The sequence below is a fragment of the Rattus norvegicus genome, chromosome 4 (assembly GCF_021556685.1).
Source record: "Rattus norvegicus strain SHRSP/BbbUtx chromosome 4, alternate assembly SHRSP_T2T, whole genome shotgun sequence".
Lineage (NCBI taxonomy): Eukaryota > Metazoa > Chordata > Mammalia > Rodentia > Muridae > Rattus > Rattus norvegicus.
This window is the reverse complement of record NC_141537.1, coordinates 156105064-156120682: the sequence shown is the minus strand read 5'-3', so window position 1 is coordinate 156120682 and position 15619 is coordinate 156105064. Positions and strand designations below refer to the sequence as shown.

Below are 15619 nucleotides of genomic sequence, written 5' to 3'. Positions count from 1 at the left end.
CCGATGTGTCAAACAAGAAAAGAAGAAGGGGGTTTGAATATCTGGCTTTAAGGCACAACAGTGTAGGTTATGATGCTGTCAAGAGAAGGCAAAGTGTGGTGTTTACTACCCTGAAACAACAGAAAAAATGAAAATATCACCAAACTATAAAACTCATCAAAATACTACAAATTTACAGAAAATCAATGATAGAAAAAATTAGAATATTTAGATAGTCAATACCAGCAGTATTTCTTCAAACAGAAAGAAAGAAAAAAATACCCTGTCTCGAAAGAAAGAAAGAAAGAAAGAAACAAACAAACAAACAAACAAACCCAAAAACACAAAACAAGAAAGGAAAGGGAAAGGAAAACAAGACAACGGAAGCGAGCTTCAAAGTCGTTCAGTTGGCAGCCATGCAAAAAGAATAATTTATGATGCTGAGTTAATTAAATCTTAGATCATGCTATATTTAATCAGACTATAATAGAATTAAACTAGGTATCAGTAATAAAAGGACTACTAATAAAAATAAAATCCCTGGGGAGGGGGAGGGGGAGGGGAAGGGGGGTTCTGGAGGGGAATCCGGGAAAACATGTGCCAGTCTGGTCTACGGAGACCTTTACTCAAAAAAAAAAAAAAAAACAAAACCAACTTCTCTTGCTCTCTTCCCCTCTTCCCCCTCTCTTCTCACTCTCCCCACCACACGCTCATGACCGGCCTCTACTTCTCTACTGCCTCTCTGCCTTTCTCTGTCTCTACTACCCCTCAACTCCCCGCCCCATGCCTTAAATAAACTCTATTTAAAAAAAAAAAAAAAAAAAACAAAAAACAAAACACAAGAGCAGGACCTGGATCTGGCTGCAAATACAAGATCTCAAGAGGCAGAGGCAAGTGTGTGCCTGCGGGTTTAATACCAGCATGGTCTACACATCACGTTCCAATTACTGCCCAGGACACCGTAAGACCCTGTCACATCCAGAAGTGAAGAGAATCAACTGCCCACAAAGCTGCCCTCTGCAACTACAGCCGACTCCTATAAATTCAATAACTAGAGCTTCACAGGTTCAAAGAAAGTGGCATTATAGGAGGTCTTGTTGAAGGCAATGTGTTGCTGGGGGTAGGCTTGAGATCTCAGCTCAAGCCAGTTCTCTTCCTGTTGCCTTCAGATAGAGATACAGAACTCTCGGCTCCTTTCTCACCACCATGTCTGCCTTTGTGCCACCATGTTTCCCGTATGATGATGATGCACTAAATCTCTGAACTGTAAGCCAGACTCAATTAAATGTTTTCCTTTATAATAGCTGCAGTGGTCATGGTGTCCCTCACAGCAATAAAACCATAACTAAGACACCCACAAACAAAAGAAAAAAACAAATCTTTAAAAAAAAAAAATAAGCACAAGGGGCTGGAGAGATGGCTCAGTGGTTAAGAGCATTTGCTGCTCTTGTAGAGGCTCTAGTTTGGTTCCCAGCACCCATGTGGTGACTCACAACCTTCCGTAACTCTGGTTTCAGGGAATCCATTGCCCTCTTCTGACGTCTGCATGCCCCAGGCATGCATGTGCATGGTGCACATACATGTATGCAAGTTAAACGCTCCTACACATAAATGTTTAAAGAGAAAGGGAGGGAGGGAGGGAGGGAGGGAGGGAGGCCGGCCAACCATCTGCCTACATTCTCAGCACTTGGGAGACAGAGGCAGAAGTGACCCAAACTAAAGTATAGCCTGGTCTACATAACAAGTTTCTGGACAAGCAGGGCTACATGGCTAAACCCTGTGTCAGATAACGTGTGGTAAAATGGCTAAGGAGCTAACGATGTCTGACAAAAAGCCTAATGGCCTGAATTGGGTTTCCAGGACCTCTAGGGCAGATCAAAAGGGTCAACTCACCAATGCTGTCTTCTGACCACTGCACACATGTCATGGAATGTACACGCCCACAAAGATACACACTCATGAAACATATAAATTAAAGTTTTGAAATAAAACGAAATGAAAAAACAAACCAAAAATCAAAACAAAAAGCATTAAAAGCGGTTTCAACTAGGGACAAAACATGAGCAGGGTAGGTGACTGCTTGTTAATACTGTTGGCTTACACATCTAAATTACTTAGACACACACTTCTACAGAGCACGTCCTCATAATGAGCAACATAACCACCATAAACCAAAGACAGTACCTTGGGGTGAGGGACCTTGTTGTTTCTCCTGAGAGAGAAGTCCCAAGTAGCTGAGAACAACATATTTTGTTTCATAGTGGAATCCTAGAGGCACAGTCGTAGAGGATGAGGAGGACGCCATTGACTTGGCTGAAGGAGCTCCAAGGAGGTCTATTAGGGATGTTGGAAATCTAAAAACAAAAGGTTACAAGCCGATCAACTCCTCCAGTGACCCCAATTACTCCCAAAGTAAATGTCTCAACAGCTTTCTTACTTTACAACTGTTTAATTTCCATATAAACAGTACTTAATTATTCAAATCAAGAGTAGATTTTCCTTCTTTGGTTTTTTTATTCTTTCCCACTTAACTCTTGTGTGTGTGTGTGGGGGGGGGGGGGTCCTACGTGGTTCGTGTGGAATTAGTTCTACTTCCACCGTCATGGTTCTGGGAATACACTCAGTGGCCAAGTCTGCAGGGCCAGTGCCTTTACCTAGTGGCCATCTCACTGGGGCTTCCCAATTGCTTTATTTCCACACACATGGCAAGCACACTGTAGGCATCCTGAACCCCATCCCCATTTATGTTTTTTCATTTAATAATCTCCTCAACATATCCCTAACAGCATGGATATGTTAGACAAAGATTAACTCATTTCCCTGGCAGGACATAGCAACCTGTGGGATTTCAGAGAGCCACAAAGAATGCCAAGCAACTTAAAAATTATGGGTCATGGGGCTAAACATGGCTGAGCAGTTGAGCGCATACTGCTCTTGCAGAGGATCCATGTTCAGCCCCCAGCACCCAAGTTGGCTCCCCAGCCACACGTAACTCCAGCTCCAGAGGAATCTGAGGTCTCTGGCCTCTGTGGGCACTGCACACACACACACACACACACACACACACACACACACACACACACTTACTTTAAAATTAAACTTTCTTTAAATTATAAATTGCTAAGTTCAAAATCTTACATCTAATATCCCACAACTTGTCCTCTGACCTCCATATTCACAGAGGCACACGCAGGACACAGATACACAATAAATAAGTAAAAATGTAAGTTTTCTGAGGTCTATCATAGATCAGCCAGCAGGAACACTGTAGTTTGGACATCTACCTTTCTACTATTTTACTTACTTGTTGTCTGGCTTCCGGAAGGCCAATTTCCTATTTATGGAGGTGTTTAGAAGGGGAGTTGCAATGGGCAGTACCCTAACCTTTGCACTCTGGTAGCCTGTCCCTAGCTGAGCCTAATCACTTCCTCTTGGCTCCAGTCTATCCCCCCAGCTAGCTTCCCAGGAGCCCTACTCATTTTTTGTTATTTGTTTGGTTTTTTGGTGTTTTGTTTTTGTGTGTGTGGGTTTTGTTTGTTTGTTTTTTGAGACGGGTATGTGGCCCTGGCTGTCCTGGAACTCACTCTGTAGACCAGGCTGGCCTTGAACTCTCAGAGATCTACCTTTAGGGGATTGAAGGCATGCACCACCACCACCTTGATACCTAGCTCTCTTCTTCAGCAACTCAGCACTCTTTTCCTGAGTAAACAACTTTTCTATCTGTAAGAGCTCTAATCAGTTTTAGTCTTTGATTCTAGGATCCTACTGGAACCTAATTTAACTTTCTATAGAAATTCTCTACTAATTAAAAAATGTTTAGACTTATTTTATGTATGAGTGCTTTGCCTACATGTATAAAGATGTAACACATATGTGCCTTGTTTCAGCAGTCAGAAGAGGGTATCAGAACTCTGAAAGTGGAGTGATGGATAGATGTGAGCTACCATGCTGGTGCTGGGAACTGAACCCACAGCCCCTACAAAAGCACCGAGTACTCCTAACCACTGGGCCAACTTTCCAGCTCTCTGCATTGAGCTTTAAAAATGTATTATGTGTACACAGATGGAGGGATAACTTCAGGTAATCCTGAGCCACGTGGAAGGCCAGTTTTCCATCAATTACATCACATTACACTAGATTATGATTACTATACTAAATTTATAGTTTATAAAAGTCTCTGAATTGTACAAACTCACATATAAATCTAGTAGTATAATTGCATTATTGAAATAGAAGGCAAGGGGGCTGGAGAGATGGCTCAGTCGTTAAGAGCACTGACGGCTCTTCCAGAGGTCCTGAGTTCAAATCCCAGCAACCACATGGTGACTCGCAACCATCTGTAATGGGATCTGATGCCCTCTTCTGGTGTGTCTGAAGACAGCTACAGTGTGCTCATATACATAAAATAAATAAATCTTAAAAAAAAAAAAGAAATAGAAAGCAAAAGCTCTCTTCCCTTCTGTTTCTAGATACTGGAGATGGAACCTAGGACCCTGCCCATGCTAGACATGTGCTTGACTACTGTGAGGTCTTTTCCTTTTTAAAGGATTTATTTATTCCTATTATTTTATGAATGTTTTGCCTGCAATATGCACGTGCACCACAAGTTGTCTTTTGACTTCCACATGTGTATCATGGCACACACACCTGCTCCCCCTCCACATGTGTATCATGGCACACACACCTGCTCCCCCTCCACATGTGTATCATGGCACACACACCTGCTCCCCCTCCACATGTGTATCATGGCACACACACCTGCTCCCCCTCCACATGTGTATCATGGCACACACACCTGCTCCCCCTCCACATGTGTATCATGGCACACACACCTGCTCCCCCTCCACATGTGTATCATGACACACACACCTGCTCCCCCCTCCACATGTGTATCATGACACACACACCTGCTCCCCCTCCACATGTGTATCATGGCACACACACCTGCTCCCCCTCCACATGTGTATCATGGCACACACACCTGCTCCCCCTCCACATGTGTATCATGGCACACACACCTGCTCCCCCTCCACATGTGTATCATGGCACACACACCTGCTCCCCCTCCACATGTGTATCATGGCACACACACCTGCTCCCCCTCCACATGTGTATCATGGCACACACACCTGCTCCCCCTCCACATGTGTATCATGGCACACACACCTGCTCCCCCCTCCACATGTGTATCATGGCACACACACCTGCTCCCCCTTAACACACAAAAACACATTTAGGAACAAAAGCTTTTTTGAGAAGCACTGGGAGTAATCTCAGCACTAAGGGGGCTGAGGCACAAAACAAAACCAGACAAGAAAACTGAGCCAATCGAGGAAACCTCTCGATCTAGCCTGGAGCAGTTAGAAGAGTAGAAAGAAAACCACAGGCTAAGTGTGGCCAACTCCAGCCAAAACGAGGCATTAGGCATCAAGACCTCAGAGTACTCTGGCTGGGGTATGTGTGCATCTCTTATCTCCAGGGTCAGATTCTGCTCTATCAGCCTTCACCCTGTTTACCGAACTGTGAGTGTGGCCTAGAGTGAAGACTACCATTGAAAGGACCCTCAGAATGTTCTTATCGCTTCACTACAGATCCCTTCAAATGGTTCTAAGGGTGGAACAGCTAAGGTCTACAACTTGGGAAAGACGTCTTGTGATAAGGCTCTGAAGAGTTCTGAAAAGTGTTAAGGCAGAGGACCTTTTTCTCTACTATATATAACACTGACAAAGATGAGGAAGACAACATCAACATCAACTCTGACCTCCACATGCACACACATGCCCTCCCCACTCCCCTCATATATATCCCAGCACCTCAATGGAGCAAAGAAAAGGAAAGGAAAATGATAAAGTGGATGAAAGGTACTATATAGGCTGGAGAGATGCTCGTCAGCCGAGTGTTCAAAGCTCTTACAGAAGACCCTGGCTCCCAAGGCCCACATCAGGTGACTCTAAACTGCCTGCAATTCCAGTTCTGTGGGATCTAATGCCCTGTGGCCTCCATGGGCACCTGCACGTGGTACACATAAACACAAGGTGCATTTACGTACTCTAAGAACAAACCCTTTTTGAATAGGGAAAAGGTACTGTATACCTCTAGCTCTCAGGTTTTCTTTTATTGATTGATTTCCTTTATTGGTCAATTGGTTTTTTGTAGCATCAGCTGGCCTGAACTCCATAGCTAGATCAGATTGCCTTCAAACTCACAGAAATCTGCCTGGCTCTGCTTCCAAATTGCTGGGTTTAAAGAAGTGTACCATTATACCCAGCTTTACTTTTTACTTTCCTTTTTTTTGGAGCTGGGGACCGAACCCAGGGCCTTGCGCATGCTAGGCAAGCGCTCTACCACTGAGCTAAATCCCCAACTCCTACTTTTTTAAAAGACTTATTTATAGGAGCTGGAAAGATAGCTCAGTGGGTAAGAGCACTTCCTACTCTTCCATAGCACCCAGGTCTGGCAGTCCACAACTGCTTTAACTCCAGCTGCAAAAGATCTAATGCCCTCTTCTGGCCTCCAGGTACCCACACTGTGGCAGAACCAAACATATACATAAATAAGTAAAGCTTACTTATTTATGAGTGTTTTGCCTGCACAAATGTCTGTGTACCCCATGCATGCCTTGTGCCTGTAGAGATCAGAAGGCACAGAACTCCTGGAGCTGGAGTTAAGATAGTAATATACATGGGGGACGGAGACCGAACTCCAGTCCTCTGAATGAGCAATAACCACTCTTTGCTGAGCTATCTTACCAGCTCCTGAAGTTTTCATTTTAAATGATGAAAGGGACACAGTTACTTTCACTCTTTACACTGTCTCTAGTAAAACTGTTTACATTTTCAAGCCATGTGGAAATTCTTTATATAAAAAAGTGAGGGGCTGGGGATTTAGCTCAGTGGTAGAGCGCTTACCTAGGAAGCGCAAGGCCCTGAATTCGGTCCCCAGCTCCGAAAAAAAGAACCAAAAAAAAAAAAAAAAAAAAAAAAAAAAGAAGTGATCCAGGGGCTGGAGAGATAGCTCAGCGGTTAAGAGCACTGACTGTTCTTCAGAGGTCGAGAGTTCAATTCCCAGCAACCACATGGTGGCTCACAACCATCTGTAATGGGATCCTATGCCCTCTTCTGGTGCGTCTGCAGACGGCAATAGTGTACTCATATAAATAATAAATAAATAAATCTTTAAAAAAAAAAAAAAAGAAGTGATCAAGAGCCAGTTGGAATAAACTGACGAACAAGATAAACGAAGAAGTTGGAAGAGCCAGCTGGAGGCTCACCAGGTGAGCCAACCTTGACAACCTGAGTTCAAATCCCTGAGCCAACATGCGGAAGCAGAGAACAGACCCCCACAAGCTGTTCTCTCATCTCCACACATACACAACAGCGCCCACTGACTCACATTCACATACAAAACAAACAATGGGAAAACGTAAATCCTTAATGTGAATGTTACAAAAATAATTAAACCATGTGTGGTGCAGAAGTCCCCAGCACTCAGGTGGTAGAAGCAGGATTTAAGAGTTTAAAATCAACCATTTCAAAACAAAAATCAACCAAGCAACCAAACAAACAAACAAACAAAAAGCGCTGATAGCATACATTTTTAATCTCAGTTCAAAGGCAGATCCTGGGAATTCAAGGCCAGTTTGCTCTACACTAGCAACTTCCAGGCTAGCCAGAGTTACACAGTGAGAACCTGTCCCCAAACAAACAAAAAGAGTTTAAATATGCAGACAGCTTTCTGTATATGGTAAGGAGCTGTACTGGGACTCAAAGAGGCGGCTTCACATCCGGTAAGCGCTCTCTCCCAAGCTCATGTGTCATCCTCCGTTCGGGGGTTTGGACATAAGGTCCTGTGGTGTCACAGTTCTGAAACTTGTTATGTTGCCTCGGCTGGTCTTGAACTTGCAGTTACACTCCTGACTCTGGCTCCCGGGAGCTCAGATAACAGGCATGTGCTACTGCACTCAAACTTTCTAGCTATGATCTTAAATTCAAACAAATGGCACGTTCCAGGTCATTATAGGCTGGGGAGATCGGGAAAGGTGCTTGCTGTATTAAGACTTGGATTCGAAAACCCAGAATCCACATGAATGTGCGCACCCACACACAGAAACACACAAATGAATGCAATACTCCACCATCTGAGGTCGAATTCTGACCTCCTCATGCATATGCACATGCATTAATTCTCATACACACATGCACATATACACACAAAATTAAATTTGTAAAAGTGCAAAAACCAGCTGTACTGCTGCAGAATGAGGTATCAATTTAAGAATTCAGCAGACATCATTATTAGTCTAGTGCTAATTGTCCCTTTCCAGTTAAAACATGGGTAATGGAACATTCTGGTTCAATCCTGTGCTAACAACTGCCCAAAATATCTTCACTCAGCAGTTGGCACTCACAGATAATGCACTCATAGGGGAATTCCTAATATGAAACCCTCCCCCTTACACACAGATTCTGACTTTCACAATAAGTATGGTAAGCTTCTCTACAACAGCAAAACAGAATTCAGAAAGAAATACTGTTCCCCTTCTAGGTACATGCTACAGAAATGTACACATGGCTACCTACAATGTGTACATGAGTGTTCAAGATCACTTTATGCCTAACAACCAAAACAGGAAACTTTAAATTGCTTTAAAAAAAAAAAATAAGGAGAGGGGGCATGTACCATGCCTGTAGAAGACCAAGTTCAATTCCCAGCACCCATGTCTGGAAGTTCATATGCAACACTGCTCACATTCCAACCCAGAAAATTCAACATCTCTGCCTCCTTAGCCAGGTGCACACCCCACACACAGATACATGTAATTTAAAATAATCTTTAAAATAAGCCACTAAGCCAGAGACTGCAATATGAGCCTATGCTGTCTAGCTACTCAGGGAAGATGAAATATGAGGTCCACCTGATATAAGTTAAGACACAGTTCATCTGGGCATGGTGACTCACATCTTTAATCCCAGCACTCAGGAGGCAGATGCAGGTGGATCTCTGTGAATTTGAAGCCAGCCTGGTCTACTGAGTGAGTTCCAGGGCAGCCAGAGCTACCGGAAAAACCCTGTCTGGAAACCCTCCCTCCAAAAAGAAGATGAGGAGGAGGAGGAGTCGGAAGAGAGAAGAGAAGGAAGAGGAGGAGGAGAAAGGACAAAGATTTAAAAATGGTGCCAAGCATGGTGGCATATACTGATAATTCTAACGACAAAACTGTGGCAAATGTACCAAAAGTTCAAGCCTGAACTACAAAGAAATTTTTCTCAAAAAATAACAGAAACAATACCAGTGCCAAGTGGTATGAGGTTTCTTTTAGAAGTGATGAAAACTCAAATGATCGTTGTGCAACTCTGAATGTGTTGAAAGTCGTTAATTTAAATAACTGAATAGTATAGTGAATTGGTTATATCTCCGTGAAGCTACTAAACAATGAGCTGCTCTCAGCCACAACTCCAATCCCAGCACTCAGAAGGCTGAAATACTGTTGCCACCAATTTGAGGCCAGACGGGACTACAGCGAGTTCCAGACTAGCTTGGCTACATTCAGAGTGAGACCCTGTCTCATAAAAACACTTCACACACATACACACATACATACACACACACACACTTCGATATATATATGGCTAGGAGTGTAGCTCAGCAGGAGAGCCCATAAAAGTCTGAAAACCTGAATTGAAGTTGGGCACAAAAACACAAAGCGAACAACAAAAGTGGCTGGGTGGGGTGTAGGTCAGTGAGTTCTGCACGAAAAGAACAGTGGATTTGATCCCTAACATAAAAGTCAAACTTTTTTTTTTGGGGGGGGGGAGCTGGGGACCGAACCCAGGGCCTTGCACTTGCTAGGCAAGCGCTCTACCACTGAGCTAAATCCCCAACCCCCCCAAGCCAAACTCTTAAAATAGTATTGTTGAGCCAGATTTGGGTGGTGCAGGCCTGTAATCCTAGCATTTGGGAGGCTGAGACAGGAGGATCAAGACCAGACAAGGGATGTAGGGAGAACCTGCCTTGAAAAGTCTTGGCGTGGGGTCTGGAGATGGCTCAGAGGTTCTGCTGTTCTTGCAGAGGACCTGAGTTTGGTTCCCAGCACCCACATGGTGGCTCTCAACCATCCCTAACTCCTATTCCGGGAAGTGTTCCCCGTCCTGACCTCTGCAACCACAACGTGCACATACACTCACATAGAACAAAGTGAATTCATCTAAAAAAAATTTTTTTTAAAAATCTTAGTGATAATTTCATTTATTTGGGGTAAGACAGGACTCAAAATGGTGTCTGAAAACTGAGAAAAGACAATGAAAATACTAAATGTTTAAAATGTTGTGTCTAAAATATTTCATAAGAAAAATTGCAAAAAAATAAAATGTTTTGGACAGTGCAGTAAGATGGCGCCAGCGTAAATAAAGCCACTTGCTGCCGAGTCTAACCAATTCCCAGAACGGACAGAGTAGAATCAGGGAAGAATCCTACAAGTTGTCCTCTGAGCCGTATATCAGCTTCAGATCTGTAAAACCCGTCATTAAAAAAGAAAGAGAGAGGGGCTGGGGATTTAGCTCAGTAGTAAAGCGCTTGCCTAGCAAGCACAAGGCCCTGGGTTCGGTCCCCAGCTCCGAAAAAAAGAAAAAAAAAAAAAAAAAAAGAGAGAGAGAGAGAAAGACAAAAAACTTTGCCAGGCAGTGGTTACACCTTTAATCCCAGTGCTCTGGAGGCAGAGGCAAGAGGGTTTTTCTGAGTCTGAGGACAACCTGGTCTACACTGGTCTACAGAGCTAATTCAGGACAGCCAGAGCTACATGAAGAAACCTTGTCTCAAAAGAAAAAAAAAAGGGGGGGGGGGGGCGTGAGGGTGTTAATGAACACTTTTTTTTTCCTTTTTCTTTCTTAAAGGTTAAAGACATAATTTACTTTTAAAGTGTTGTATTACTTTAAATATGTGTAGGTGAGTATGTGCACAAAAATGCAGTGCCCACAGAGGTCAGAGGTAGGAGAGCCTCCTAGAGCTGGGGTTATTTATAGGCAGTTGTAAGTTGTCTGATGTGGGTGAAGGGAACCAAACTCAGGAAGAACAATACATGCTCATAACCACTAGCCATCTCTCCAACCCCCCACGCCCCAAAGTTAAGACAGAGTCTCACTTTTAGCCCAGGACAATCTCCTAGCCATCTTACCCAGACTCCCCTATATTAGACTTACAGAGTGCCCGGTGTCCCCGAGTTTCCTTTTACAAACTGAAGATGTTGGTGAAGGCAATGAGAGAATGGGAGAAGTTAACAGTGGTGGGGGGGCAAAATAGCAAAAATATAGTATATAACTGTATAAATTTGTCAAATAATAGTACTTTAAAAGATGGTTGGATTTAACCTTACACGTTATTTAGCTAAATTCAATTTCCAAGGTACAGTCCTGAACATAAGACACAGGCCATTTTAAGATAGGTGTGGTAGCTCCCATCTGGAATCCTAGCACTAGGGAGGCGGACTATAGGTTCAAGGTTAGCATGGAGCACAGACTGAGACTGTTTTAAAACAAAACAAGAGCTGATAAAATGGTTCACCCAGTGAAAGTAACTTGAGTTTAATCCCTAGAACCCATGTAAAGATAGAAAGAGAAAGCCATACTGCCCACTGGCCCTGCATGGTGCCACAGGCCCTGGAAGGCAGAGGCGGGGTCCGATGAGCTTGAGACTATCCTGGTCCATGTAAGAAACTCTAGGACAACCAGGACTATATAGAGAACCTGTATCCCCCCACACACACCCCAAAATAAAACAAAATTGCCTAGTGCCCTACACACACGTGTAACCAAACATACATTTACACCCACAATAATAATAAATTGAACATTTTAAAGGAATAGTCATGGTTGGGTACTCCTGGATCTCTATAAAGGGGAGGTAGAAAAAGTAGGATCTGAGTTCAAGGCCAATTTAGGGTACAGGAGATCAAAAAAAAAAAAAAAACAAACCAAAATAAATGTTATTTTAAGGACTATGAGCTGTCTGAAAAAAAATATTTAGAATAGTTAGACTAGAACCCTGATCATCCAGAGCCAAGGGACTTTGTAGAAAAACAGTTTAAATATTTTCAATTCACTGCTATAAACATCCAGGATACATTTATCCAGCTGTGTGTATGAAATATAAGTGGTTCACAACCCACACACTTGCCCAACTTTTTATGTGTTAAAACAAAATGGAAGAAAGGTATTTCAAGGGTGTGGCAATTCATTTAAGGTCACACAAGTTAGGGCAGAGAGCATCAACAGTCTGGTTTATACCAAGCCTCCAAGGGGAATATTGGAAATTTTGCAAAAACTTTTTTTTTAATATCAGAAAAAGAGGGGCCTGTCAGCATGGTTCAAAACTTCTAAACACAGAAAGTAAAACAGATCTTTTAGATAAACACTTGTGCATGGGAATGGTGAATTGCTTAACAGAGATATCAGTCGAAAGCATGTGAACTTCTGGGCAGATCCCTTCAATTTTTATCCCTAAGTAAAATCCCCAACTTTGAAAGCCTGGGCTTCCTTCTTCACAGTACTATAATGAAGGCAAGAAATGTGGGATCCCGTGGGAATGTGAGGAGGGTTTTTAAAAAGAAAACAAAACAAAACAAAACGAATTACTGTGAAAGGTATTGCCTTCATGGGGTAAGAAGACCTAGTTTTGTTTTGTCTTGGGGTTGGGGGTGGAGTGGGAATGGGAATGGGTGTCAAAACGGCAGTGCTAAGACCGAGAAACAAGCCTTAACACTGTGACAAGACACCACGACCAGAGCTAATCTATAAACGTTCTCAGTGAATGGCACATGCTTCCCTCCTCTAAGCAAGAATTCACGCTTCCTAGTCTACCCACCCCCAAACCCCCAAACCAGACCCTGGTTCTCAACACCGAGATCTGTGTGAAGAACACAATGTAGAGCAAGGGTGAGGAGTTTCAGTGCCTCAGGCAGCCACACAGCCCGTTCAAAAGCCGCCCGGAGTCGGGGCACACTGGATAGGTCGGATTAGTCCCAAATAGCTCCCCAGAAATTCCAAGAAGCCTCGGCGGAGCCGCATGAGCCTCCTTCCCTCCCCTCCTGATCTCTCCCGCGCGCTGGGCAACACGGTGGTCAGCTCGGTGGTCTCTAAGACCCCTTCCTCAGTGGGAGGAAACCGCTCCGCCACCCACCAGGGCCTCCCGGGAGTCCCACTCTCCTCACCTGGCTCCGGCCCTGCAGTAGAAGGGACGAAGGAGACGGCGGTGGCAGCAGGTGCTTCCCACAGGGTACAGGAGCAGCGGTGGCTGGTTCGACCCGCGGACCTAATCTACCGCCGCCGCCATGTTGGACGGTGAGGTCACCCTGACGCGCTTCCGTCACGGGCGGCGTGGGGGCGGGGCCGGCCGTGGAGCCAAGCCGGAAGCCGTTGGCTCTGTCAACTGGAAAACAAAAGCAGGGTCACTGATGCTTGCTGGTCAGTTTGCCCAAGCGTGACCTGTAAACGAAGTTGCCCTTTGCCTCTCTTTCCAAGAGCGGCTCATTCCTGGATTCCTGGACTTCATAAGTATCCTCACCAAGTCATTTCTGGTGCTTGGTAGGGCGAAGGAAGATAAGGAAGACACTGCCCGCCTGCTCACCCCTGTGTGGGACAAGAAGCAGGTGGCATCTTAGAGGCTCAGTTCTGTAGACTTGTGCATTCCTGAAGAGCTAAAGCTCTCGGGTTGACAGTCAAGTCTTCACTTCCCAGTGCTGCCGACTTTGGGTTCATAGCCACATACCAGGAGATTGTCCTGAAAGAAAAGCAACTTAAAGTCAGGGTGGAATGACTAAGTAGAGACAACTCGGGCACCGTGGTGATGAAGGAAATCTTTTAGTAGTAATCCATTTCTTACTCACACTGCCTGGCAAGCTACCTGGATTATTTGTGCTTATGTTTTGTTTCTTGACTCCACGAAAGCATGGCCAACCTGTGGTCCAAGATAAACTGAATGCTTTCACAACCAGAAAGAAAAGAATAGATTTACTTAAAACATGATAAATTTCGTTGTCCAGCAAGAAGTTTTTAGATGATGATCGCATAAAGAGGCAAGATACCTAGGCAAGATATGCGCCCTGCACTAGGCAGTTTGTGTCCCAGCCTGTGTTCTTGAGATGAAGTAACACAGTAACTCAGACAGCACCGAAGATTAGGAGCTAGGAGACCAGTAAGATCAGAAATGATGAATGTGTCCAGCTGCTTATACAGGCCTGTAATCCCAACACTCAGAAGGCTGAGGCAGGAGGATTACCATAAATTGGAGTCTGGCCTGGTCTCCAAAGTTATTTTCAGGCAGTCAAGGCTACACAGTGTAATCCTATCTTTAAAAAGAAATAAAAGAAAAGATTGATTACAGAACTGGCCGTTGAGAGCCCTGACTGCTTTTCCAGAGGTCCCGAGTTCAAATCCCAGCAACCACATGGTGGCTCACAACCATCTGTAATGAGATCTGATGCCCTTTTCTGGTGTGTCTGAAGACAACTATGGTGTGCTCATATATAATAAATAAATAAATAAATAAATCTTTAAAAAAAATAAAAGATTGATTACAAAACTGACTGGGGCCATGGAAATGGCTCAGGTTGCAAAAGTGCTTGCTGTAAGCCTAAATGATCTAAGTAGGATCTCTGGAGCACACGTAGTGGAAGACAAAAACCAGCTCTAGCAAGTAGATTTCTCTGACCACATTGCCCAACCCCACCTCCCATACACACACATTTCAAAGCAAAACAACCAGTACAAACGGATGGAACGTGACTTCTAGTGGCTATGTTTGGAGGAGGGGGTTAAAATGTTTAAAATTCACAGTGATGATGGCGGCACAATTACAAATATCCCGAATTCCATTTAATTATATGCTCTTGTTTTTTTTTTTTCGGGGGGGGGGGCTGTGTTCCATGCTGACCTCAAACTTGCTCTGTACCCTCCAATGTCCTTGAATCTCTCATCCTGCCTCTGCCCTCCTGAGTGCTGAGGTCTCAGGTATAGGCTAGCATGCATATGTGTTGCTGGGGATAGAACTCAGGGGCACACAATCTACAAACAGAACTATGATCCTAACCCTTTTGAACATTTCTATTTTTTTTTATTTAATTTCCTATAGGTGTTTTGCTTACTACATGTACGACTGTGCACCCTGTGGGGGCCTAGTGTCAGAAAAGGTCAGAAGAAGGGGTTAGGTCATCTGGAACTGGAGTTACCAATGTTGATGAGCTGTCGTGTGGGTGTTGAGAATCAAACCTGAGCCCTTAGAAAGAGCAAGCCTCAGGAGTGGATAAGAAGGTCACATGTTCAAGATCATCGTCTGCAGCCACACACCAATTTTTAAGCCAGTTTAGACTACCGGACACCTTGTCTTGAACAGACGTGAGTTTTGTCTGTCAGTCTGACTTGTTTCTAGTCCACCAGCTTGGATGCAGATGAGAAAACGAGCACACAGAGCCACCTTTTGTGACTAACCTGACAGGAACTTAGGCCAGCAGTTTGTGATGAAGACAATAAGATTACACCGAGTAGACTTCTTAAAATTCATCTGAAATTTTGTTTCAAATAGTTTCTCTACAAGACTGAAGATAGGATCAAAGGATCCTGGATTTAGGAAACCATGAATTGGTTAATACTTGCAT

At 43.9% G+C, this 15619-nt stretch overlaps 1 protein-coding gene across 2 annotated transcripts in view; it reads right to left on the bottom strand.

The window, feature by feature from the left end:
- The window catches only part of Bcl2l13 (Bcl2-like 13), a 53049-nt gene extending 39722 nt beyond the window's left edge, over positions 1 to 13327 (bottom strand). The window contains 2 exon segments of one of the 2 annotated variants that reach the window (NM_001398849.1): positions 2164 to 2333; positions 13178 to 13327. In NM_001398849.1, coding sequence (NP_001385778.1) covers positions 2164 to 2284 — 121 coding nt within the window. In that variant the 5' untranslated portion in view covers positions 2285 to 2333; positions 13178 to 13327. 2 annotated transcript variants of the gene reach the window in all.
- Between the last annotated feature and the right edge of the window lie 2292 nt (positions 13328 to 15619).